Source organism: Mustela nivalis, assembly GCF_964662115.1.
Source record: "Mustela nivalis genome assembly, chromosome: 14".
In the NCBI taxonomy this organism is placed as follows: Eukaryota; Metazoa; Chordata; class Mammalia; order Carnivora; family Mustelidae; genus Mustela; species Mustela nivalis.
Window position 1 is genome coordinate 33,149,517 of NC_139033.1, and position 25,812 is coordinate 33,175,328.

A 25,812-nucleotide genomic window follows, 5' to 3' on the forward strand; every position below is an offset into this window, starting at 1 on the left:
GCTGTAAAGACTACTCAGGAAAAACCCCTTCCTCCAGAAGTCCGCCCTGATTGCTCTAGCTGTACTGGTTCCCTCCTGCTCTCCGCCCCCACGCTGCACTTCCTTGATCACATGCTGCCTTATTATTATTACAGGTTCATCCGTCTAGTCCTCTGACTAGACAGTGGCCTGTGAACGCTGTTGTCTCCGTCCTGTTTCTCATGAGCCTGGAGTCACAAGCCATAAACCTTTGTCGGCCTGGGTCTCAATGGGTCTGCCCTTAGGTCTTAGATAACTGGGGACAAAAACCAGCTTGATCTAATCAGTGACCTTAGCGAAAACAGCAGCGAGCTTCTCTATTTTCTTACTTGGAATAAACAGCAGAACTACCAACATAAAAACATAAAGCGTTGTTGTCTGTGGGCAAACACTGAAAACAAATTCCCTCACAGATACAGGCACACAGAGGTTTTAAAAGGCAAAACCTGGGGTGCCTGGGTGGCTCAGTGGGTTAAAGCCTCTGCCTTCAGCTCAGGTCATGATCCCAGAGTCCTGGGATTGAGCCCCGCATCGGATTCTCTGCTCAGCAGGGAGCCTGCTTCCCCCTCTCTCTCTGCCTGCCTCTCTGCCTTCTTGTGATCTCTGTCAAATAAACAAATAAAATCTTTAAAAATAAATAAATAAAGGGCAAAACTTTCAGCCTTCCAGGGACATTTCTATCTATCCACCATAATGTCGATGAAATAGTTTCATTCAAAAAAAGTCGTAGATAAAGCACTTTCTAGAAGCCAGGTTTGCCAGCGATTTTATAGAAAGCAATATCCTTGCCTCTCACTCAGCGTTCTTCAAGCCGTGCCCAGGGTGTGGTGGCTAATGCCAGTGGACTGCCGAAGCCATTCCCTTTTTTGAACACGTAGAATAGGTTGGCCCAAGAAGCAGTCATGAAACACGCAGAGAGCCACACGCTGCGAGAACACACCACGTTACCATCTGTGGATCATAACCGCCCCGGTTCCAGCACCTGGCTCCACCTTGCAGAACGGAAGGATTCCCACTGGCGACACTGGGCACAAACTCCTAGCATTCGATTGGAATTGTCGAAGTATCATTGGTTTCCTGTTTAGGGGTGATTCAAAACTGCACCGAATTCGAGTGGCCAAAAGGGAAAGGGAGGGGAAACAGCACTTGTTGAAAGCTATCTCCGAAAAATAGATTTGTTTTGGTAGCATCAGCGGCTCATATCAGACCTACCGCGTTGAATGAAGAGATGTTATGTGCATAGTTTTTGCAATAGCAGCGTGAGATGCGTTTTTGAAACTGCAGACTGGGTAGGTTTTTCTCAGGTAGCTAACTGTTTAAATGAGGCAGCACCCTGTCCAACCTGTCCAGCACTTCATTAAGCAACACCTGACATGCTTAAAATGAAACAATTCCATTAGGTTTTTCCGCCTTCTTTTCCCTCAATCATTCTAAGAGACCCATACCCATAGGAGCGGAATAGAATGCACCTTCCAGAGAGTTCTCTGCTGGAGCCTACCTCACATTCCTATTACTTTTGTCAAGACTTCAAATCCCAAGACAGCTTCCCCCCACCCCAAACACACGGAGTTCTGGGCCCTTCTGCCTCAATCTGACAGTAACAGAGAAGGGAAATCTGAAACTGCTGAAAACCACGAAAACCACCTCCATTTACTCTTCCCTCTGAGGAACTTCCAAGTGTACAAGGTTTTTATAGCTTTTGCGGTGCTGGGGTTGCAGCTCTGTAGCTCTCCTCCAGGAGGACAGAAAACCAGGAACCAGTTTATTTATTGGCAACGGTACTGAGTGATGTGGTCACGAAACTTCTTTCTGAAAACCAGGCGGCAACAAGGATCTGAGGGGAGGTTCATCTCCTGGCACGTCGCCCTCTTCACGCCAAAGCCAAGCAGCCCTCCCAAGGGCAAGGGCTGATGGCCCGGAATGGGGGGGGGGGGGGGGGGCGGAGCCCCGGGAACATCCCGGGCTGGGGAGCCCCAGCGAGGATGAGCCCCGCGCCGCTGGGCTTGCCTGCGTCCCAGCCCCAGCCTGAGCCCAGCTCGCGCACAACAGGGCGCAGTTCGGGCTGCCCCCGCCCCCGCCCCCAGAGCCTGAAGCACCCCAAGGGCCTTGGTTTCTCCAACAGCCAACAGTGTTCTGTCCTAAAGTCACCAAAGTTGTTTCCAAGGACAAGTGATTCTAGGGTTATTCCGGGCCAGAGCCTGAGCTGGTGGACCTGAAGCTGTCGGGGGGGGGGGGGCATAAAAGCAGGATGGGGGCATAAAAAGGAAATCTTCTGTCCGCTTTCCCGCAGAAACTGCCAAAATTCGGTTTCACCGCGCGCTCCAGACATCCCCATGAGGCGACTGGCCTTGCTCTCTCGGTCTTCGGATGACCAGGGAAACTGAGTCGGGGAGAGGGTACGAAGCCGGGTGAAGGGCCCGGCCTAGCGCTCCCGCGGGGCTCGGACTGGCCCGGAAGCACCGGCTGGACACGGGAGCGCTCGGCCAAGGCGGGCACGTCGGCGGCTCCGAACTTTCCCGCTCGCTGACTGCGTGCGCGGGGGACGCCCCGCAGCGGCCTGGGAACCTGGATAACTGACCTCAAAGCCCGCCGCGCAGTGGACGTTCGGAAGCCCGTGTCCGGGTGCTGGGGCCCCGCGACCCCGGGTTCTGCCCCCATCACCCCTCCACTCGCCCTCCCGTCGCTCCACCGTCCAAGCCGCGGAGCCCCTTTCCGCCGCCTCCCGCGTCTCCGCCCGGGTCCCAGGACGCCTCGCAGCCCCGGCGCCCGGGTCCCTCCCCGGCTCCCAAGGAGACGTCGCGCGCCGGCCCCGGTGCGCAGGGAGCGGGAGCGGGAGCGGGATCCGGAGCCCGGGCGGGGGCCGGAGCGGGAGCGGCAGCGGCAGCGGCAGCGGCCTCGGCCTCCTTACCTGCAGCGGGCCGAGCAGCGCGCAGACGGCGAGCAGCGCGGGCAGCGGGCGGCGCCGCCGGGCGCGCGGGGCCATGGCGCGGTGGGCGGGCGGGCGCCGCGCTCTGCGGCCTCTGCGGCCGGGGCTGCGCGCCTGTCTGGGACCCGGGGGTCGGCCCGCCCCGCCGCCGCCCCGCCCCGCCCCGCCCCGCCACCTGTCCCCGCCCGCCCGCGCGGCGCCCCCTCCGGCCAGAGCCCGGGCCGCGCCCGCCAGGTGGTGCCCGAGCGCAGGGCGCTCGTCTTCCGACCCTCGGGTGCGCGGGCGGACCCCGGCGGCTGGGAGGTGAGGGTGGCGGGGACGATCGGAGGGTTGGCCGCCCCGCCGCCCGCACCCCCTGCGGCATCGCCCGGAGCTTCCACGCCGCGGCTCTTCCTGCCGCCGGTGGCCGCAGGGGCTGGCCTGGCCTGCGCCGTCGTCCGCGCTCGCGAGCACGGGCCGGTCTGCGCCCAGACCTCGGGGGCCGGCTTCCCGGGGACGGAGGGCAGCGGCGGCCGCCTGGAGCCCGCGCGCTCTGCCCTGGTAGACCGGGCCTCCCCGGCGAGGCTGGATGCCACCCCCCACCCCGGAATTAACCAGGAGAGGCTCGACCTTCGGTGGGGATTTCGTGGACGGCTGCGCAAAGGTCACCGCGGCAGACCGTCCCGCACGCTTCCTACCAGCCTCCTTCAGAGTTTCCCGGCCCGCAGCCGGTTTTTCTCGCCTCGCCTCCAGGATCTTTCTCCTGGGTGCCAGCCGCCACCCTGTTCCCGCCCCCGCCCAGACACCCGCCTTGCCGCGTCCCTCTCCAGGTCTAGAACAGCCACTGCTCGGGGCGCTGCACCTGTTCTCACCTTGTCCTTGCTGGGGAGGGCGTCTTCCCTCACACGGCGCTGGACGCGCACACACACCCGCTGCTTGGAATAGATAACTTTTTGATTGAAAATGCTTGTCCGGTGTCCCCAGAAATACTTGTCCGGTGTTCTGTAGTTCTTGAGAACTCTCGACTTGCCTTACTTCTGGCCCAGCGCATGGTGTAGCCTAGTGAATGTTCTCCGCCGCTGTTAGGTCAGGTGGGTTTTCAACGTCAATTAGGTCAAATTGCTTGAAATATCATTTTCTACTTGTTCTGAGAAAACTGGAAATTTACAATAACTGTGGGTTTATTTCTTTTTCCCTTTCGGTTCTCAACCTCCCCGCCCCCCCCCTTGTTTTTAAAGCTCAGACTATAGGCATAAACATCTCGAATTATTACGTCTTCTTGATGAATTGACTTTTCATCATTATTATAGGTCCTCCTTGACCCATGATAAAACTTTGGGTTCTGAGGTGCCTGGGTGGCTCAGTTGGTTAAGCATCTGCCTTCCCTCAGGTCATGATCCCAGAGTCCTGGAATTGAGCCCAGCCTGGGTCCTCCCTGCTCAGTGGGGAGCCTGCTTCTCCCTCTGCTCCCCACTTGTGTGCTCTTCTCTCAAATACATAAAAAAATAAATAAATAAAAATCTTAAAAAATAAAAAACAACTTTCATTTCTGAAGTCTAGTTTCATGTTAGTTACATAGCCACTTCACCTTTCTTATGAATAGCATTTACATGGGACATATCATCCTTTTCTTAAACATTTAAAATAGAAACGTAAAGGAAACATCAGCCTTTTCTGCCCATGGATGCTGGCGAATAAGCATCGAAAAGTCTCCCCTCCAATGTCAGGCCTAAGTCAGAGTCTCCCAAAGAGCCTGATGAGCTGTGGAAACTCTTCATGAGAGCTCTGAGCTTTGAAACAACTGAGGAGAGTCGGAGGAGCTATTTTGAAGAACGCAGAAAGCTCACAGACTGTGTGGTAATGAGAGACCCAAACACCAAGCGGAACAGAGGCTTTGGGCTGTTTGTCGGGTTTGCCACTGTGAAGGAGGGAAATGCAGCTATGAATGCAAGGTCACATAAGGGGAATGATCTCAAGAGAAGATTCTGGAAGACCTGGTGCCCACTTAACTGTAAAAAAAGATTTTTGTGGGTGGCATAAAGAAGGCACTGAAGAGCGTCATCTGAGAGATTGTTTTGAACAGCATGAGAACATTGAAGTGATTGAAATCACGACTGACTGAGGCAGTGGCAACAAGAGAGGCTTTGCTCTGTTAACACTTGGGGACCATGACTCTGTAGATAAGACTGTCATTCAAAAAGACCACACTGTGAATGGCCACAACTGGGAAGTAAGGGTAGCCCTAGCTAACTAAGCTCGTGCTTCATCCAGCCAAAGAGGTGGAAGTGGTTCTGGAGACTTTGGTGGTGGCCGTGGAGGTGGTTTTGGTGGAAAAGACCACTTTGGCCATGGAGGGAACTTCATTGGGCATGGTGGCTTTGGTGGCAGTTGTGGTGGTGGCAGGTATGGTGGCGCGGGAATGGCTATGATGGATTTGTTAGTGTTGGAAGCAGTTTTGGAAGTGGCGGAAGTTAGAATGAGTTTGGCAATGACAACAATCAATCTTCACATTTGGGGCCCTTGAAAGGAGGAAATTGTGGAGGCAGAATGTGCCTCTGGCATCTATGGTGGTGGAAGCTGATCCTTTGCCAAACCACGAAACCAAGGTGGCTGTGGTGGTTCCCGCAGCAGTGGTAGCTAATGGCAGTGGCAGACAGTTTTCATTCCTGCGAGGAAGCAAAACTGAGCAGGAGAGGAGAGCCAGAGAAGCAACGTGGAAACCACTTGCACCAGATCCGTGAACTCAGCCAAGCACAGTGGTAGTGGGGCCGAGTTGCTCCAAAGAAGACACGTTTCAGACAATACTCACGTGTATGGGCAAAAAGCTTGAGGACCGTATTTGTTAATTGTCTAACAGGTTATTTTAGTTTCTATCCTGTGGAAAATGTAAAGCATTCCAAAAAAGGTCTTTAGGTTTTTGTTTGTTTGTTTTTTCACCCATGCTGTTGATTGCTAAATGTAATTGTCTAATCATGACATTGAATAAATGTGTTTTCTTAAAAAAATGTGCTGTGTAAAATTAGTCTACTTGAAGTCATCTTGGTAAACTACCCCAATAGGGTGAAACTAGAATTCCTTCAAGGAGATGCCAGGTTCCATTTGAAATTTACTTGCAAACTGCTTGGGCACAGAAGCCATTGTCTCCACAAACTTTGGTGTTGTTGAACTGAAATTTAATGTGTTGTGACATGGAGTTCACCATTAAAAGGGTCACCTAAGGAAAGTCATGGAGTTTATTTGGTTATTTGGCTAGTATGATTGTTGGCACATGCTATGCAATATATCTAAATTGAATTATGGTATCAGATAAAGTTGTAGATGGGATTAAAGCTTATGTATCATTCATTGTGTATAATCAATAAGTGATTTAATAGCCTCTTGATAATAATAAAAAAAAATCACTTTTGTTGACAAGTTAAGGCCACAATGGACAGCTTCACAGAACAATGGAAATAGGACAGTCCCAAGACAAGAGAGTGCAAAATTTCAGCAGACAGGTTAGTACTCTTCACCTTCGTCCTCTCCCTGAGTACTACCCACTCCATCCTCCTCATAATCCTTCTCAAGGGCAGCCATGTCCTCATGGACCTCAGAAAAATTTCTTCTGCCATGCCCTCATCCACATACCAGTGAACAAAGGCGAGATTGCCATACATCAGATCAACCTTGTGGTCCAGGCAAGCCCAGTCCTCAGCAATGGCTGTGGTGTTGTACTGTACTTTAGCCAGATCTCCACCAGGTACTAGAGTGGGAGGCTGGTAATTAATGGGAACTTGGAAGCCAGTAGGACGCTAGTCCACAAACTGGATGGTACACTTGGTCTTGATGGTGGCAGTGGCAACATTGACATCTTTGGGAATCTTGTCGCCATGACACAACAGGCAGCAAGTCATGTGTTTACCACAGCAGGGGGCACATTTCCCCCTCTGGTTGGCTGGCTCAGAGCATGCATCTGTGGTTTCTGCTACAGTTAGCTATTCTTGGTAGGCTTTCTCGGCAGACATAACAAGGACACATGTAGCCGGAGAGAAGTAAATGTGGCGATAAAGGTACCAGGATGGTCAAATCAACAAATCTGAGAGAAGCAGTGATGGAGGACACAATCTGACCGATCCGCTTACTTAGATTAGTGCAGGTTGGGCATTCAGTATTGAGGTTTCTAAGATAGATGTCGTAGATGGGCTCGTAGATGGGCTCGATTGTGCCCATGAACGCACAGTCAGAGCGCTCCAGGGTGGGGTGGGGAGTGAGGATGGAGTTGTGGGGCTCAACTACAGCCGTGAAAGCCTGGGGGCTGGGTAAAAGGAGAACTCCAGCTTGGACTTCTCTCCATAACTGACAGGTTCTATCAACAGGGAATTGAACCTAGAACCAGTACCACTACGAAAGCTGTGGGAAAACAAGCAGCCCTGAAAATCTGTGCCCTGGTTTGAATTTGGTCCAAGGTGAGATCAATGATCTCCTTGCCAATGGTGTAGTGCCTAGGGCCATAGTTATTGGTAGCATCTTTCTTGCCTGGGATGAGCTACTCAGGGTGGAAGAGCTCGTGATAGGTTCTGGTACAAACTTCATCAATGATGGTGGGCTTCGGGTCTACAAACACTGCCACTGGTAGTGGGGCCGAGTTGCTCCAAAGAAGACACTCTCAGTGAAAGAGTCATCTCCTCCCCCAGTAGTGTCACTTGGAATCTGGCCATCAGGTTGGACACCTGTTCCAGGCAATGGAGTTCCCAGCAGTCATTGCCCATCTGCACACCAGCCAGGTCACCACAGATAGAGATGCCTGATACTTGTAGGGCTCTGCAGGGCGGGAGAAGGCAAGGGGAGGGTGACAAGGACCTCTCACTGACAGACTACCAGGATTTCAGAGGAGAAGCGGTGAGATGCAGGCCAGCCTGGAGGGCCCCAATATATCACCCTCCCTCCCTACCATGCTCTCAGCCAAGTGGCCAGAGGGTGGACACTGGACCTCACGCAAGCCTCTGCAGCCCCACCTCTGAGACCCTGCAACTCTGGCCCCACATGGTTGTCTTGGCCTGAAGGTGTAAGATGCTGCTTGGGGAGTTCAAAGGTTCAAAGCAAACTCCTCTGAAGGAGCCCGAACTAGGAAGGGCAGGGGATATCCTGGGGCCACAGAAGGGCCAGTGGGACAAGGACGAGGATGGAGACAGCTATTGGAAGGTTCAGAAAGGTGAAGCATCTGCCCTGTCCTCAGTGGGTTTCAGGGGTGTGTCAGGTAGGCAAAGCCCAGGTGAGTAGAGGCACCAGGTAAAGAAAGTCATGGGCCGAGTCTCGAAAGTGCAGACCCTCTAGCTCCGTCATGTCCCTGGGTCCTGGACCCTCTATTTCAATTTATATCTATGTAAAGTGACAGCATATAATTGGGTCTTGCTTTTTCATGTTATCCATTTTGACAGGCTCTATCTTTTGAGTTTTCAGATCATTCACATTTAATGTGACTATATAGATGGTGAAATTCGAGTCTACTATCTTGCTATTTGTTTTCTGTTTGTTCTGTCTTTGTTCCAATGTTCTCATCTTCTTTTGGGCTCTTAGGATTCCATTTTGTCTCCACTGTTAGCTTACTTTATATACCTGCTTATTTTTTTTTTAGCTCTGGATTTACAACATGCATCTGTAACTTGTCACAGTCCACCTTCAGAAACAATTCTGTCCCCTGACGTATAGTGTAAGGACTGTAGAGCAGCACACTTCCATTTCCCCTTCCCAGCTTTGTGCTCCTGTAGTCAGACCCCTTGTTTTGCGTTGTAACTCCCGACTGTGCAGCCTGCCCAGCTACTTCGGGGCTTTTGGAAAATGCTCTGACAGTGTTGCCTTTAAAAACTTAGAAGTTCAGGGGCTCCTGGGTGGCTCAGCAGGTTAAGCCTCTGCCTTTGGCTCGGGTCATGATCTCAGGGTCCTGGGATCGAGCCCCCATCAGGCTCTCTGCTCAGTGGGGAGCCTGCTTCCTGCACACCCCCCCCCACCTGACTTTCTGCCTACTTGTGATCTGTCTCTCTAAAAAAAAATTTTTTTAAATAAATAAAAAATTAAAAAAATTAGAAGTGCAAATATCCTCTAAAAAAGCAATTCCATGTCTAGGACTCTAATATATCAAGACATAAAGAGAGATATATAAGGATGCCTATTTACCTTAGCATTTTTGTAAACCCCGCCCCCCCCCAAAAAAGAGGAAAATGTGAATGCTCTTGGAGAAATGGTAGAAAAAATTCTAGTGCCTTGTAGTTTAGAGTATAAGGCAGCTGGTTTCGGAAAGATGTCTATCATATACTAAGTAAAAGAAGCAAGTTACAGAGTAATATCCCTTGTTTGTAAACAATTATAAAAATGATTTTATCCATAGATGTAAAGGAAGTTTCTAGAAAGACAATAATAATAGCAAACACCAATAGCATACTTAAGCATGCAAGTTCATTTAATCCTTGCCACAGCCTTGTAAGGAATATCATTATTATTAGTCCCATTTTACAGATGAGGAAACTGAGGCACAGAGTGGTTAACAACTTGCCTTAGGGTTACTTGCCAATGTGGCAGAACTGGGATTCAAACCCTGGTTATCTGGCTCTCGAGTGTTATTCTGACTTATGAGGCACCAATTTTTAGTATCAGGTATGCTGATGAAGAGAAAGGAGAAAATAACAACTTTATTTAGTTATCTGGACTACTGTTGTCTGGAATATGGAGAAAGGCTTTCTAGAAAAAGATAATGGTGTGAAAGCCAGAAGAGATTAGGATTTTGCTACAAGGAACTGACTCGTGGAGAGGGTACTTTCACTGTGGCACTTCATGAGAAATACCAAGGCTTATTCCTGGCACATTTCCAACATTACCCCCTTCTTTTCTCAAAAAAGATTAAAGGACTTAAACTTCTGCTTGGAAAGCCCCAGAGGTGAGTGTGCTGGTTTTGGAAGCACTTTGAACAATAGAATGCCCATGTTAACACATTAAACCTACTAGCAAAAGAAAAGAGCTTAATTTTAACAAAACAAAATTACTCTTTGGAGACTCTATTTCTATATTCACAGAACTATCACTCACATAATTTACATATTTTATAAATATTAATGTAGAATACCATTTGTTAACAAAATCCACCAAAACGGACGTGAGGATGTCCTCTTTCCTATAAAAAGAACATTATTATTAGGAACATGAAAGTTATTTCAAATAGTTTTTTTCTCTTAAGTGAAGGAAGTACATATTACAGTCAGGTTGTTCATCGTTCACAGAAACGAGTTTAAATGTTACTTATGATTTAAGAAAACCCACATTTACCAGCACATGTACAATTAAATTTTGGTTATATGGAATAAATAAAAATACATTTTAGGCAAAGGATATTTTACTATATAGTAAAGTTAAATGTTTCTGATTTTAAAAAGTAATCAGCTGACAATGAATTGTACTTACTTGTACTAAGGAAAAACAAAGTACATTACGCAAATACAGGAATCATAGGTTTATATGAAAACTCTTCTATATAGATAGTGTGCATCTCACCCTGGAAATCCCCACCACTTCCCACTTCTGCAAGAACTCTTCAGTTTTCAGAATCACAAAGGTAATGTAAAAATGTAGCTATCATTTTTGTTTCTAGTGGATAGCTTTTAAGTCTTATATTACAGCTTAATGTAATATTTTAATCTTAATGTAACATTTTAATCTTCATTTAAGCAGCAGCAAAAAGACATGATCTTCCTAATGAAATCCTTATTTTTTGACATGGTGACATCAAATAGTTACTGTTACTGCGGTAAGGAGCTAAGGAGAATACATTTAAAAAGTGAAGTTATTGGGGCCCCTGGGTGGCTCAGTGGGTTAAGCCGCTGCCTTTGGCTCAGGTCATGATCTCAGGGTCCTGGGATCGAGTCTCACATCGGGCTCTCTGCTCAGCAGAGAGCCTGCTTCCCTCTCTCTCTCTGCCTGCCTGTCTACTTGTGATCTCTCTCTGTCAAATAAATAAATAAAATCTTAAAAAAATACTTATAAAAAAAGTGAAGTTATTAAATAAGTGTAGGGCTTTACAAGTCTTTCTTGCAGTGAAAACTTACTAATAAACACAAACGTTTTCCTTACCTACCCTGTTATGCTCTGTTCTTCTTCTCATCTTGCCCATAAAACACTTTTTAAACAAAAGTAAGGCATTGATAAATGAGTGTTGATTCAGAGATAAATTAAGGCACAATACTATCCGTAACGATACCTGAACAGAACACGAGAATTTATGAGAAATTTTGATCTGTATACATGGAAACCTATCTTGCTTGCTTTGGTAGACAAGAATTTTTTTTTTTTTTTTAGTTCTATGGATTTGGTATTCAAAATAAACGCATTTCTGAGCTGAACTGTAAAACAGTTATCACTACTGTTTGGATATTTTGCTATAGATAAAATGGTTTCAAGTGAAACAGAGAGAGAATTTCTATTTCCTCTACTTCCCTTCTTCTTAACCCTACTTTAGTGATTCGAGGGACAAAGCAGCTGTATGTCCCTTACATATGAACACAAAGACAGGTATTCTCCTATATGCCATTGGCCACTTCTGCTTTCAGACTGGTCAGGTTCAGACTGGCCATAATAGACCACTCATGCTTCAGTCTAGATGGAGACAGAATGGTTTCTTTTCAGCAATACTTTTATTGAAGTAGATCATACATCAAGTGTACAGCATGGCCAATTTTCATGAAATGAAGACGTACGTGGAGCCAGCACCCAAATCATGAAGTAGAACAGAACCCCCAAAGCCCCTTTAATCATTACCCCATCTTTCTTGATAGATTTAATTAGAATACCAGTGATTCATTTTGTCTGCTTTAGGGCTTTATATAAATGGAGTCTGCACTGTAGTATTATCTTGTGCATAATTTTTTTAAAAAAGATCTTATTTATTTATTTGACAGAGAGACAGATCACAAGTAGGCAGAGAGGCAGGCAGAGAGAGAGAGGAAGAAGCAGGCTCCCTGCTGAGCAAAGAGCCCGATATGGGGCTTGATCCCAGAACGCTGGGATCATGACCTAAGTCAAAGCAGAGGTTTTAACCCACTGAGCCACCCAGGTGCCCCTTGTGCATAGTTTTTGCTCGTGTTTGTGGGAGTCATCGAGCTCATGACGGCATGGTTTCCGTTGTATGAAACCATGTATGGTTCGGCAGAGAGCCTGCTTCCCTCTCTCTCTCTGCCTGCCTGTCTACTTGTGATCTCTCTCTGTCAAATAAACAAATAAAATATACCCCTTTTCAGTTGTCATTTTACTGGTGAAGGATATTTGGGTTATTTCTCATGTTGGTGGAATTAGGTTGCTGATATTTAGTTTAAGAGTTTTCATATCAACGAGATTGGCCCATCATTATCCTTTTTGAATTGGGTCAATTTATGGTGTTGGGATGTTGCTGGGCAAGACTGTGAAATACATGGAAAAACTCTGAAAGGACATGTAAGAATGCCTTTATTTTCTTCTTAACTATTTGGTAGAACTCACTGAAGAAGCCACATGGGCATTGGGGTTTCTTCGTGGCATAGCTTGAAGTCACAAGGTTAGTTTCTTTAATAGATCTAGAGCTACTGAGATTTTGTTTCTTCTTGTGTTGGGTTTTTAAAGCTTTTGTTTTTTCAAATGTAGCTTGAACCCACAACCTTGAGAGAGTCACATGTTCTACTGACTGAGCCGGCCAGGTGCCCCTTTGTGTTGGTGACAGGAATATGTCCTTCCATCTTAACTTTTTAATTCTATTGGTATGTAGGGTCACTTTCCTTTTGCTTGAATTATTTCTTATGGTTTTTCATTCGGTGTGGGTCTGCTGATAAAAAATTGTGTTTTTTGGGGTGTGTGTGTGTGTGTGTGTGTGTGCGCAAGTGTTGTCTAAAAATATCTTAGTTCGGGACGCCTGTGTGGCTCAGCGGGTTAAGCCGCTGGCTTCGGCTCAGGTCATGATCCCAGAGTCCTGGGATCGAGTCCTGTATGGGCTCCTTGCTCGGCAGGGAGCCTGCTTCTCTCTCCGCCTCTGCCTGCCTCTCTGCCTGCTTGTGTGCTCTCTCTCTCTCTCCTTCTCTCTGACAAATAAATAAATAAAATATAAAAAAAAATAAAAATATCTTAGTTCAACCTTCATTGGAAAAGATATTTTTGCAGAATATAGAATTCTAGGGTAGCAGTTATTTTCTTTCAGCATTTTATTTATTTATTTATTTTTATTTTAAGTAGCTTCACACCCAATGTGATCACGACCCAGAGATCAAGAGTCGCATGTGCCACCCACTGGACCAACCAGGTGCCCCTTCTTTCAGCTTTTTAAAGACATCGTTCTTTTGTTTCTACTGGTAAGTAAACTATCAGTCTTATAATTGCTGCTTTTCAGATTTTCTCTTTGTATTTGGTTTTCAGCAGGTTTACTGTGACATATGTAGACTTAGTTTTCTTGGAATCTATCCTGGTTTGTGGTTCGTTGACCTTTCTGATAGCTCGTCAGTTTGAGAGGATTCTTGGCCATTTTGCTTTTCAAATAATATTTCTACCCATTCTTTCTTTTCTCCTTCATATGACTTTGACCCTCTTTTCTGTATTTTGCATTTAAGAAAAAAAAATCTGTGCCGCTTCCCATTTCCGGTTCTGCACACAGGGAGTTGCCACTCTGTCCTAACCACAAGTGAAAGGCCAGACACACTGAAAAATCAACACATCTTCTCAAAATCCATAAGTGAAGTGAGGTCACAGGGCATACTGCTGCCCCCCAAGTTAGAAACTGACAGGCAAATCCAGAGAATCCCAAGTTACCAGCTCAGAAACTCATGAGCGGGAATCGCCCTGGGAACCAGTGCTGGGCAGGAAAACCCCAAGGGCAATTGATGAATTGCTGGAGCCTCAGAGGGGGCAGGTCTGAGCGAAGAACTCTAGGAGGACCCAATGGTAGAGGGCTCCCCCTACTTTTGTAAGTTTTACCTTCAGGAGCTCAACCAGGTTCTCACAGTAAATATCCTAGAAATCTCCTGTGCTTCTGGCAGAGGGAGAGGAAAAGGAACCACTCTGAACTGGTTTTTCCGAACAAGGCCTGCCCTCAGGGGAAACTAGTTAACCAGAGCCTAACCTGATGGGTCTTATCAGAGTCAAACTAACCTGGTGAAGGGGGTTATCAAATTCCAACCTACTCTCACCCGCCTGCCTCACTAAGGGGGGGAAGAAAAACTGAGAAATGCTTGTTAAGTTCACAGTCCAGGGGCACAAGCTCGCAAAAGGCTGAGGCCTTAATCGCAGAGGCATGGAATACTGGCTGCCTCCCGCACACCTTACTGCCACATTATTAAAGTTTTATTTACAGTAGTTCCATTTACCCAGCACAGAGTATCTGGCTATCAAGGAAAAATTGCAAGGCATACCAAATGGCAAAACATACAATTTGAAGAGACAGAACAAGCAGCAGAACCAGGCATGGCAGGGATATGGGCATTACAGACGGGGAGCTGAAAATCAACTATGACGGATGTGCTAAGGACTCTAATGGATAAAGCACATAGCATGCAAGGACAGACAAGGGCTGTAAGCAGAGAGATGAAAGAACCAAAAAGGAACACTGGAGATGAAATACACTGCACAGAAAGGGAGAATGCCTTTAATGGGCTTATTAATAGAGTGGATATGGCTGAGGAAAGAATCTCTGAACTTGACGATATCTCAACAGAAACTTCCAGAAATGAAAAGCAAACCAAAAACACTGGGTGGGGTGGAGGGCCCATAGCCCAGAACACAATACCCAAAACTCCGGGACAACTAAAAACTTATGCATAATGGACACACCAGAAGGAGAAGAAAGGGAGAAAGAAAATGGAAGAAATCTTTGAAACAATAATGACTGAGGATTCCCCCAAATTAATATCAGACACCAAACCATGGGTCTAAGAATCTCAGAGAATGCCAATCAGCATAAATGCCAGAAAAAATACACATAAGCATATTATTTTCAAACTAATTAGTCCTGAAAGTCAAAGATTAAGTCCTGAAAGACAGAGGGGGAAAAATGTCTTACCTACAGAGATAAGAACTACTTCCAACTTCTCCTCAGAAACCATGCAAGTAAGAGAAGAGTGCAGAGATGAAAAGTGTTGAAAGAAATAACTAACTTAGAACTCTGTAACCTGTGAAATTACCCCTCAAAAGTGAAGGAGAAATAAAGACTTTCTCAGGTAAACAAAAATTGAATGTATTTGTTGCTACCAGGCTTGCCTTACAAGAAATGTTAACAGAGAGATGGCAAATAGTATTGGTCAGAAACTCAGATTTATATGAAGAAAGGAAAACCATTAAAGAAAGAATAAGTGAAGGTAAAATAAAAACGTTTTCTTTTCTTACTCTAAAAGATAACAGTTTTTTCTTTTTTTTTTTTTTAAAGATTTTATTTATTTATTTGACAGGCAGAGAGGCAGGCAGAGAAAGAGGAAGGGAAGCAGGCTCCCCGCTGAGCAGAGAGCCGGATGCGGGGCTCGATCCCAGGACCCTGGGATCATGACCTGAGCCAAAGGCAGAAGCTTTAACCCACTGAGCCACCCAGGTGCCCCAATAACAGTTTTTTCAAAATATATCATTTATTTATGATTTATGTATGCTTATGTATGCTTTGCTTGATTTATGTATGCTTACGTATATATTATATACATGTTAATATATGCTTATATGTAAGTGAAATGAATGACAGTATAATACAGGGAATGAAAGGAATTAGGATTTTTTTGTTATTATAAGTTATTTGCACTACCTTTGAAGTATTCTAGTGTTCTGTGAGATTGGACTTGGATTAGCTTTAAATATATATTGGAAACTCTGATTTAAAAAAAAGGAAAATTGATATGTTAAGAAAGGAAAGAAAATGGAATCATTTAAAATTATAATTTAAAACCACAAAAAGAAGAAAAAAAAGACAAAAATATGGACAAAGAGCAAAATGAACAAATAGAAAACAGTAATAAATATGGTAAATATTAATCCAACTATATCAATGCTTTGAACCTCAATGATCTAAATGCACCAGTCAAAAGAGAGTCTCAGAGTAGATCAAAAAACAAGACCAAACTATTTGTTATCTACCAGAAACCTACTTTAAAAACACATAAAGATTAAAAGTAAATAGATGGAGAAAGATATACCACGCTAACACCAATTAAAAAAAGCAAGAGTAGCTGTATTAATTTCAGACAGAGCAGACTTCAGACAAAAGAGTTATCAGGGATAAAGAGGGGCATTATGTAATAATAAAGGGGTAAATTCTTTAAGAAGACCTAACAATCCTAAGATGGTATGTGCCTAACAACTGAGTGTCAAAACATGTGAGGCAAAAACTGATAGAACTGTAAGGAGAAATAGATGAATCCGAAATAAGTCAATTAGAGAAAGACCACTATCATATGATCTCCCTGATATGAGGAAGTCGAGAAGCAACGTGGGAGTTTGGGGGGTAGGAAAAGAATAAATGAAACAAGATGGGATCAGGAGGGAGACAAACCCTAAGAGACTCTTAATCTCACAAAACAAACTGAGGGTTGCTGTGGGGAGGAGGATAGAGAGAGGGGGGTGGGGTTATGGACACTGGGGAGAGTATGTGCTATGGTGAGTGCTCTGAAGTGTGTAAACCTGGTGATTCACAGACCTGTACCCCTGGGGCTAATAATACATTATGTGTTGAAAAAAAAAAGATATAGATGAATCTATTATTACAGTTATATTACAGTTGGAGACCTCAACTGTCTCAAAAATGGACATAAAATCAGTATGGACATAGTTGAACTCAATAATATCATCTATCAACTGGATATAATTGACATCTGTAAACTACTTCATCCAGGGACAGCAGAAAACACATTCTTCACAAGCTCACATGGAACATTCACCAAGACATTCACCATATTCTGGGCCATAAAACACATTTTAACAAATTCAAAAGAATGGAAATCAGAAAATGTCAGCTCTCAGATCACAATGGAATTAAACTAGAAATCAGTAACAGAAAGATAAATGGAATATCCCAAAATATGTTAAGACTAAGAAAAATTCTACATAATGCATGGGGTCAAAGAAGAAATCTCAAGAGAAAGTACAAAATATTTTAAACTAAATGAAAATGAAAACACAGCTTATTAAAATTTGTGGTAGCAGCAAAACAGTACTTAGTGGGAAACTTAAAGCACTGAATACACAGATCAGAAAAGGAGGATCTAAAATCAGTCACCTAAGCTTCTACCTTAAGAAACTACAAAAAGAGGGACTGGGATGCCTGGGTGGCTCAGTTGGTTAAGCAGCTGCCTTCGGCTCAGGTCATGGTCCCAGCGTACTGGGATTGAGTCCCGAATCCGGCTCCTTGCTCAGTGGGGAGCCTGCTTCTCCCTCTGCCTCTGCCTGCCATTCTGTCTACCTGTGTTCGCTCTCTCCCCCTCTCTCTCTGATAAATAAATAAAATTAAAAAAAAAAAAAAAAGAAACTACTAAAAGAGGGCACCTGGGTGGCTCAGTGGGTTAAGCCTCTGCCTTCAGTTCAGGTCATGATCTCACGGTCCTGGGATCATGACCTGAACCAAAGGCAGAGGCTTAACCCGCATCGGTCTCTCTGCTCAGCGGGGAGCCTGCTTCCCCACCCCCCATGCCTGCCTCTGTGCCTACTTGTGATCTCTCTCCCTGTGTCAAATAAATAAATAAAATATTTAAAAAAAAAGAAATTACAAAAAGAACAAATTAAATCCAAAGTAAAAGGAAGAAAGAAACAATAAGAGAACCACGAACAAACAAAAAACAATGAAATTGAAAACAGGAAAAACAGAAAAAATAAACATAATCAAAAGCTGGTTCTTTGAAATGATCAATAAAACCAGGAGGCCACTAGCCAGGCTAACTAAGAAAAACACAGAGAGAGAAGACACAAATCACTACTATCAGAAATGAAAGAGGATGTGGACATCACTACAGAGCCCATGGACATTAAAAGGATAATAATAAAGGAATACCGTGAACAACTCTATGCACACACATTTGACAATTTAGATGAAATGGACCAATTCCAAGGTGCCTGGCTGGCTCAGTTGGTAGAGCATGTGACTCTTGATCTTGGGGTGGTGAGTTCAAGCCCCATGTTGGGTGTAGAGATTACTTAAATAAAAAAGAAGAAACTAATCAATTCCTTGATACAATCTGCCAAAACTCAGAATCAGAATAGGCCTATATTTATTAAAGAAATTGAATCAAAATATTAAGAACTTTTCAAAATAGAAAGCACTAGGTCCAGATGTGTTCACTGATAAATTCTTATCAAAATTTAAGAAAGATATTATACCAATTTTCTGTGGTCTTTCAGAAGATAGAAACTGAGAGAATACTTAACTCATTCTCTGAGACCAGCATTACCCTAATACTAAAACTAGACATACACATTACAAGAAAACTATAGACCAGTATGTCTCATGAACAGACCCCACACAGTCAAAAATCTGCATATAACTTTTGACTTCCCTTAAACGTAACTACTAACAGCCACTATTGAGCCCACTAAAGCCTTACCAATAACATAAACAGTTGACCAACACACATTTTGTATGTTGCATGTATAATATGCCATATCCTTACAATATAGTAAGCTAGAGAAAAAAACAATGTTATTAAGAAAATCATAAGGAAGAAAAAATACATTTACGGCTCTAGACTGTAAAAGAATTCCATGTATAAGTGGACTTGTGCAGTTCAAGCACATGTTGTTCAAGGGTCATGTGTAATTGAATCCTGGCTCTCCCTAAGACACCACCTGCCTGCTAAGCTTCAGAGTGGAGGCGTTTCATTTTTGTTCTCAAAATCTTCTGTACCTTACAGCCTGGAGGTAGGACAGATATCTTATTTGCTTTTTATTTTTACCCCCCAAAGAAGTATCTTTCCAGTTCACCTACTTGAATATTTTCACTAAAACTTATTTTATTGGGACCCATCCCTCGGATTATTCATTTCCCCCCTCACTCCAGTATTTCCTTTCTCCCCTTCTCCAGTTTGGATTCTATGGTCCATCGCTATAATCATTACTTTACAAGTAGCTTTAAAGTCCTTGTCCTTTCTTCTCCTCTTAAGCGTCTAGAAAAACCCAGCCCTATTTATACTTCTCTGATATTGCACACCTGCTCTTGAGTTGCTCCTGGCTGGAGAAAAAGAATTCATTGTGTTAACTAGCTCTCTTTAAATTCACAATTACTGTTCTCAAATGGGCTTTCAAAATTGCTTAGCAATTCTGCAATTCCCTCAGTAATTCATCCTGCCATTCACAGAGACAACCATGTCTACCTTCTTTCTCCTCAAACATTTAACACTTTCCATATGCCAGCCCAGTTGATTTCCATGCTTCATACTTCACTGAGAAAACAGAAGGAATTAAGTGGAAACCCCCTAATCTTCCCACCACTAAATCTACCCAATCACCTCCACATGCATCTTTTCTCTGCCTTCACCCCTATTATAATGAAGGCCAGTCCCTCCATTTGTTCTCTGAATCTCAACCTCTTTCGCCTTCCCAAGGACTTTGGTTGCACAATTTTTGCTTGTTATTGCTGCTGCATCATCATCATCTTTCATTTTACTGGCTTATTCTCATTCGTGAACACGATCTGATTTCTCCTATTACAAAATAAGACTAAAAATACTCTAAAATGGCCTCCTGTTATTTCCTACCTGCCATAGCTCTGCTCCCTTAAATGTCTTAAAAGAGCTGTCATCTCTAGTCACAGTCTTTCACCCACTCCAATCAGGTTTGCATTCTCATCAATGCACTGAAACTACTGTTGAGGTTATCTTCCAGTTGGTTTCAGATCCATCCTCATCTCTACCTGTGAGTAGAAACTGACCCTCCTTAGAATGTTCTTTGCTGGGGCGCCTGGGTGTCTCAGTGGGTTAAGCCTCTGCCTTCCGCTCAGGTCATGATCTCAGGGTCCTGGGATCGAGCCTCGCATCAGGCTCTCTGCTCAGCAGGGAGCCTGCTTCCTCCTCTCTCTCTGCCTGCCTCTCTGCCTACTTGTGATCTCTGTCAAGTAAATAAATAAAATCTTTAAAAAAAAAAAAGGTTCTTTGCTTCCATGAAACCACTCTCTTGGTTTCCCTCCTATCTCACTGTATGCTCCTTCCAATTCTTTTAGTAGTAGTTCTTGCTGTTGGATTTTGAAATATGGGGAGTGTCCCAGGGTTCAGATTTGGATCCTCTTCTCCATGGTTTCTCTCTCCCCAGGCCATCTCATATAGCCCCATGGCTTTATCCAAATATTGGTGACTCCATAGTCTAGCCTGAGATCCATTTAACTTAAAAAAATTTTTTTTTAAATTAACATTTAATGTATTATTAGCCCCAGGGGTACAGGTCTGTGAATTGCCAGATTTACACACTTCACAGCACTCACCACTGTACATACCCTCCCCAATGTTCATAACCCAACCACCCTCTTCCTACCCCCTTCCTCCCAGCAACCTTCAGTTTGTTTTGTGAGATTAAGAGTCTCTTATGGTTTGTCTCCCTCCTGATCCCATCTTGTTTCATTTTTTCCTTCCCTACCTCAAGCCCCCCACATTGTCTCTCAAATTCTCCGTATCAGGGAGATCATATGATAATTGCCTTTCTGATTGACTTATTTTGCTCAGCATAATATGCTCTACTTCCATCCACGTCATTGCAAATGCCAAGGTTTCATTTCTTTTGATGGCTGCATAGTATTCCATTGTGTGTGTGTGTGTGTGTGTACACACACACCACATCTTCTTTATCCATTCATCTGTTGATAGACATCTAGGTTCTTTCCATAGTTTGGCTATTGTAGACATTGCTGTTATAAACATTTGGGTGCACGTGCCCCTTCGGATCCCTACATTTGTATCTTTTTTTTTTTTTAAAGATTTTATTTATTTATTTGACAGAGAGAGATCACAAGTAGATGGAGAGGCAGGTAGAGAAAGAGAGAGAGAAAGGGAAGCAGGCTCCTTGCTGAGCAGAGAGCCCAATGCAGAACTCGATCCCAGGACCCTGAGATCATGACCTGAGCCGAAGGCAGCGGCTTAACCCGCTGAGCCACCCAGGCGCCCCTCTACATTTGTATCTTTAGGGTAAAAACCCAGTAGTGTGATTGCTGGGTCGCAGGGTAGCTCTATTTTCGACTTTTTGAGGAACTTCCATGCTGTTTTCCAGAGTGGTTGTACCGGCTTGCATTTCCACCAACAGTGTAGGAGGGTTCCCCTTTCTCTATATCCTCGCCAACATCTGTCATTTCCTGAATTGTTAATTTTAGCCATTCTGACTGGTGTGAGGTGATATCTCATTGTGGTTTTGATTTGTATTTTCCTGATGCCGAGTGATGGGGAGCACTTTTTCATGTGTCTGTTGGCCATCTGGATGTCTTCTTTGCAGAAATGTCTGTTCATGTCCTCTGCCCATTTCTTTTTTTTTTCTTTTTTTTTTTTTAATTTTATTTATTTATCAGAGAGAGAGAGGGGGAGAGAGCGAGCACAGGCAGACAGAATGGCAGGCAGAGGCAGAGGGAGAAGCAGGCTCCCGGCTGAGCCAGGAGCCCGATGTGGGACTCGATCCCAAGACGCTGGGATCATGACCTGAGCCGAAGGCAGCTGCTTAACCAACTGAGCCACCCAGGCGTCCCAAGGAGCCCGATGTGGGACTCGATCCCAGGACGCTGGGATCATGACCTGAGCCGAAGGCAGCTGCTTAACCAACTGAGCCACCCAGGCGTCCCCCTCTGCCCATTTCTTGATTGGATTATTTGTTCTTTGGGTGTTGAGTTTGATAAGTTCTTTATAGATTTTGGATAGTAGCCCTTTATCTGATATGTTGTTTGCAAATATCTTCTCCCATTCTGTCAGCTGTCTTTTGGTTTTGTTGAGTGTTTCCTTTGCGGTGCAAAAGCTTTTGATTTTGATGAAGTCCCAATAGTTCATTAGATAACTTCTTCCTTAACATTTCCATAGGTAGTGCTCAGGTATCTTTAATTTAACCTATCTAGAACAAAAATGTAGATTAACCCCCCAAACTTGTTCTTTACTTCCTCACTATTGTCATCACCCATTATTTTATTCTGTTACTGCGGTCAGAAATCTCAGCAACATGTTGGGTTTACCCCTTTCCTTCCCTCTTCACACTCAAACTGTCAGGCCAGTTCTGCTTCCAACTATGTTGGAGATCTGATGCTTTCCCTCCATTTTCGCTCAGGCTGCCATCCTCTCTTGCTTAGGCTACTGCATTTCAATAGCTTCTGCCTTTAGCCTCTACTCATCTCCTTTTCAAAAGCATCTTACAAAGCACAAGTATATCCAATATAAACTGGATTAAGCCATTCTACTATTCAATTACTTTTCAACTATTCAAAGGCTCCCCTTTCTAACTTTTAATCATAGTGTACAAAGCTCTCTATGATCTGGCTATATCCACCTCCAACTTCATCTTTTGATAGTGTCTCAACCATATTGGTCATTTTTTCCCCCAATTCCTTGAACACAACACTGTTTCTCATCTCATTGCCTGTGCACATACTGCTCTTTTTTCTTTTATGTGAAAACATGTTCAAAGCCTATTCTTCCTGGTTTTCAGGTAAAATGTTACCTCACAGATGTCTTCAAAGCAAACCATAAAGATAATCCCCCCTAACTAACGTACGTCTTCCTCAGCCCTACTTTCTCAACCTGTTTGTTTCCTCGTCCGGCTGTTAAGCTGTCTTGTCAGTCTCGTTCATGCTTAGCACAAAACACGTCCTCCACAGATGTATGCTGAATGGTGAATGACTTTACAATCTTTAAAAAGGGATGGCTTCTCTACATTGACAGATCACTTGGAAGACTTGGTGAGGTTTGTTGGTTAAGAGGTGCTGCGCAGAGAGCCAGATACGAATATAAACTCTGCAGAGCTTTTTAGACCATACACACATGGCACAATTCTTTTTTGCACTTTTATTTATTCCATATATTCTACCTTAGATATAAATAAGGACATTATGAGGAACAAAGTCAAATATTTTGCTGAGGTCAAAATATGCACAAGACTACACAATCCTCCTGATCTACAACATATAATAGCTCTATGAAAAGGACTGTAGGTTAGTTTGGCATGTAGGCTCAGTAAATTGATCCTCTTCTGGGAGTCTCAAGCTCACAATTCATTACTCCATTCAGTTAATGTTGAGTACTTATCATACACCAGGCATTCTTCAGATACCGGAGACATATTGGTTGAAAAGGATAGACAACATTCTCTCTCATGGAGCTGAGTCTAGTGAGAGAGACAGACAATAAAAAATAAGAAAATGAGTACTGAGAAGAACAATTATGAAAGAAAGAAAACAGGGAGAGCTTAGGGAATGAATTATAGGGGTTACTTTGGACTGAGTAGTCCGAAAAGGCCAACCTAAAGAGGCTTTATATAGATTTAGAATGGTAGTCCATATTTTTTCTTATCTTTTGGCTTCTCATTTTTGAAAATCAGGAGATTTATCCATTTCTAGTCTGTTGCCTCTCCATGATTTTCTTGAGGATTATTACACTACAACACCGTGCCTTCAGTAGTATGACAGAACAAAACGGTCTCCAAATTTGGTTTGTAGCATTTACCTCCTAAGATGTGAAAACTTTCATAATGTTTTCAAGAAACCAGATTCTGACTTTTGAAATCAATGATCAATGGTTAACTGAAGAGTTTCCTTCTCTTAGATAACACTAGGAACCAATTATTTTCAAGAAATGGCAGTTCTTATTTTTCTTCCCTTAGTATGAAAAGTTTAGTTATAAGGAACTTCAAATAACATACCAAAGAAATCTGTAAATTACTATAAGAATCAAATATATACCAAAAGACATGAGTGAAGTTGCAAAGGGTAAATAAAATATTTTATAAAATCTAAATAATGTAATACAAATTAATTTATTGGACTAATTTACTTATTAGGCTTTTGAAAAAAATTAATTTCAAGTTTTGGTAAGCAAAAAGTAAAATTACCTTACCAGTCTTCACTAGGTTGGAAACTCTTGGAATGGTTAAAGTAGGCAAAATTAACAATCAAAAGTGGTTTCTGCCTTCTACTGCAATTTTAGGTAAATGATGCATGTCACGGTAACCTATACACTTACTAGAAAACAGAAGTATGGGGGAGGAGGTTATACACAGTTACCCATGCCTTAGTTATTCAGGGGCTTATTTTAAATCCAATTTGAACTTTCCTGATACTAAGTGCTAACATACTTTCAGGTTTACTATTGTGTAAGTCCTTAAGTCCTGTAAGAAATAGAGAGCATGTTATTATTTCCATGCTTTTTGATTCTAAGACAAAAAAGAACTTACTAAAAAGGAAATATTTATAAAATTCATATAAAAATGAAATTAGGAAATGATTTACATTATGAAAAGCATTCACCTTAGGTTCAATACTTAATACATAACAGGGAGATTTATGAATAGAGGAAGCTAAAAATTTAAAGAATTGTCAATTATCATAAATGTAGATAAAGCATCTTTAAAACTGTAAAGTCACTGGGAAATCATTAGATTTACTTAGCAATATATATGTTACATAAGATACTTATAACATTTTCAGCTTCATTGAAAATGCATATCCTAAAAATATCTTAAGGTTGGAAATGCCAACAATTTAAAAAGAGGTTGTTTTTCCAGTAAGAATAGTTTTTAAAAATTTTATTTTTAAATTTATTTTAAGAGTTTATTTATTCATTTGAGAGACAAGGAGAGAGCACGTGCAGGGGAGGCAGAGGCAGAAGGAGAAACAGACTCCCTGCTGAGCTGGGAGTTGGACATGGGGCTCGGTCCCAGAACCTGGAGCTCATGACCTGAGCCAAAGTCAGAAGCTTAACCATCTGAGCCACCCAGGTGCCCATAAAAATTTTGAAACGTAGATTGTCAACAAATGATAACCCTAAATAACAATCACTGATGAAAAATTTAATATCTATTACATATAACACAAAATGCCAGCTTAAAGCCAACATAAATTTTACTACATTGAAATCCCTCAAGGAATCTATTCATGCAATGATCTAACTGAAATAAATATAATGGATTAGTCTTTAATGTATTAAAAGGATTTTAAAATAGTAATATACTTTTCTTTCTTTCTTTTTTTTTTAAATTTTATTTATTTATTTGACCGAGATACAGCGAGAGGGAACACAAGCAGGGGAAGTGGAAGAGGGAGAAACAGGCTTCCTGACAAGGAGGGAGCCCGATGTGGGGCTTGATCCCAGGACCTAGGGATCATGACCTGAGTCCAAGGCAGACGCTTAACAACTGAGCCATCCAGGCACCCCAATAATATACTTTTCAATATAGATATGCTTTGGACAGAATTTTACAGCTATTACTGAAGACTCTTAAGGAAAGTAAATAGTTTACATCTGTCACCACCCTGAACCAAAGGAAATATTTATATATCATCAAAATTATTTATATGCTATCATTTAAATATATATATTTATATATTACATATAATATACATATACTATATATAGTATAGTTATATATTATAGCATATATTGTGTTGAGTTCATTATCTATCATGTACTTTATGACTGGTGTGGTCTTACAGTGAACAGGAATTTTAAAAGATTTTTCTTAAACATGCAAACAAAGTAAACTATAAAGAAGGCAAAGTTTCCTGTAGTTAGTTCTGATAGGAAAATCCGGAAGACTGATGTGCCACTCAGAGATTGTGACTAGAGTGCAAATTCCATAGACGAAATGCATGCAGAACATCCATCTGTAGTGTGAAAATAGCCTAAAACACAATTATTTTGCCAAGATTCAGAAATCTACCAGATACATTATTTTTTATTACTAGCAAACACCTTTAATCTATTATTTTTTAAACATAC

General features: G+C 43.1%; 2 protein-coding genes and 1 pseudogene across 8 annotated transcripts in view; all 3 read right to left on the bottom strand.

Annotated features, from left to right (window-relative positions):
• Positions 1-3,066, bottom strand: part of TNFRSF11A (TNF receptor superfamily member 11a) — a 50,159-nt gene extending 47,093 nt beyond the window's left edge. For 2 of the 4 annotated variants that reach the window (XM_082699366.1, XM_082699365.1), the window contains exon 1: positions 2,927-3,066. In XM_082699366.1, the coding sequence (XP_082555492.1) occupies positions 2,927-3,001 (75 nt within the window). In that variant the 5' untranslated portion in view covers positions 3,002-3,066. The remainder of the gene's footprint in view (positions 1-2,926) is intronic. The other 2 variants (XM_082699369.1, XM_082699368.1) reach the window with 1 other exon arrangement.
• Positions 3,067-6,421: 3,355 nt separating this feature from the next.
• On the bottom strand, positions 6,422-11,051 carry LOC309848041 (tubulin alpha-1C chain pseudogene; annotated as a pseudogene). Its single transcript has 3 exons — positions 11,025-11,051; positions 10,355-10,359; positions 6,422-7,723 (listed from the first exon to the last, which is right to left on the bottom strand). The product of its transcript is annotated as a tubulin alpha-1C chain pseudogene (transcript).
• Positions 11,052-22,869: 11,818 nt separating this feature from the next.
• Positions 22,870-25,812, bottom strand: part of RELCH (RAB11 binding and LisH domain, coiled-coil and HEAT repeat containing) — a 107,889-nt gene continuing 104,946 nt past the window's right edge. The window contains exon 29 of one of the 3 annotated variants that reach the window (XM_082699372.1): positions 22,870-23,203. In XM_082699372.1, the coding sequence (XP_082555498.1) occupies positions 23,107-23,203 (97 nt within the window). In that variant the 3' untranslated portion in view covers positions 22,870-23,106. The remainder of the gene's footprint in view (positions 23,204-25,812) is intronic. The other 2 variants (XR_014302869.1, XM_082699373.1) reach the window with 2 other exon arrangements.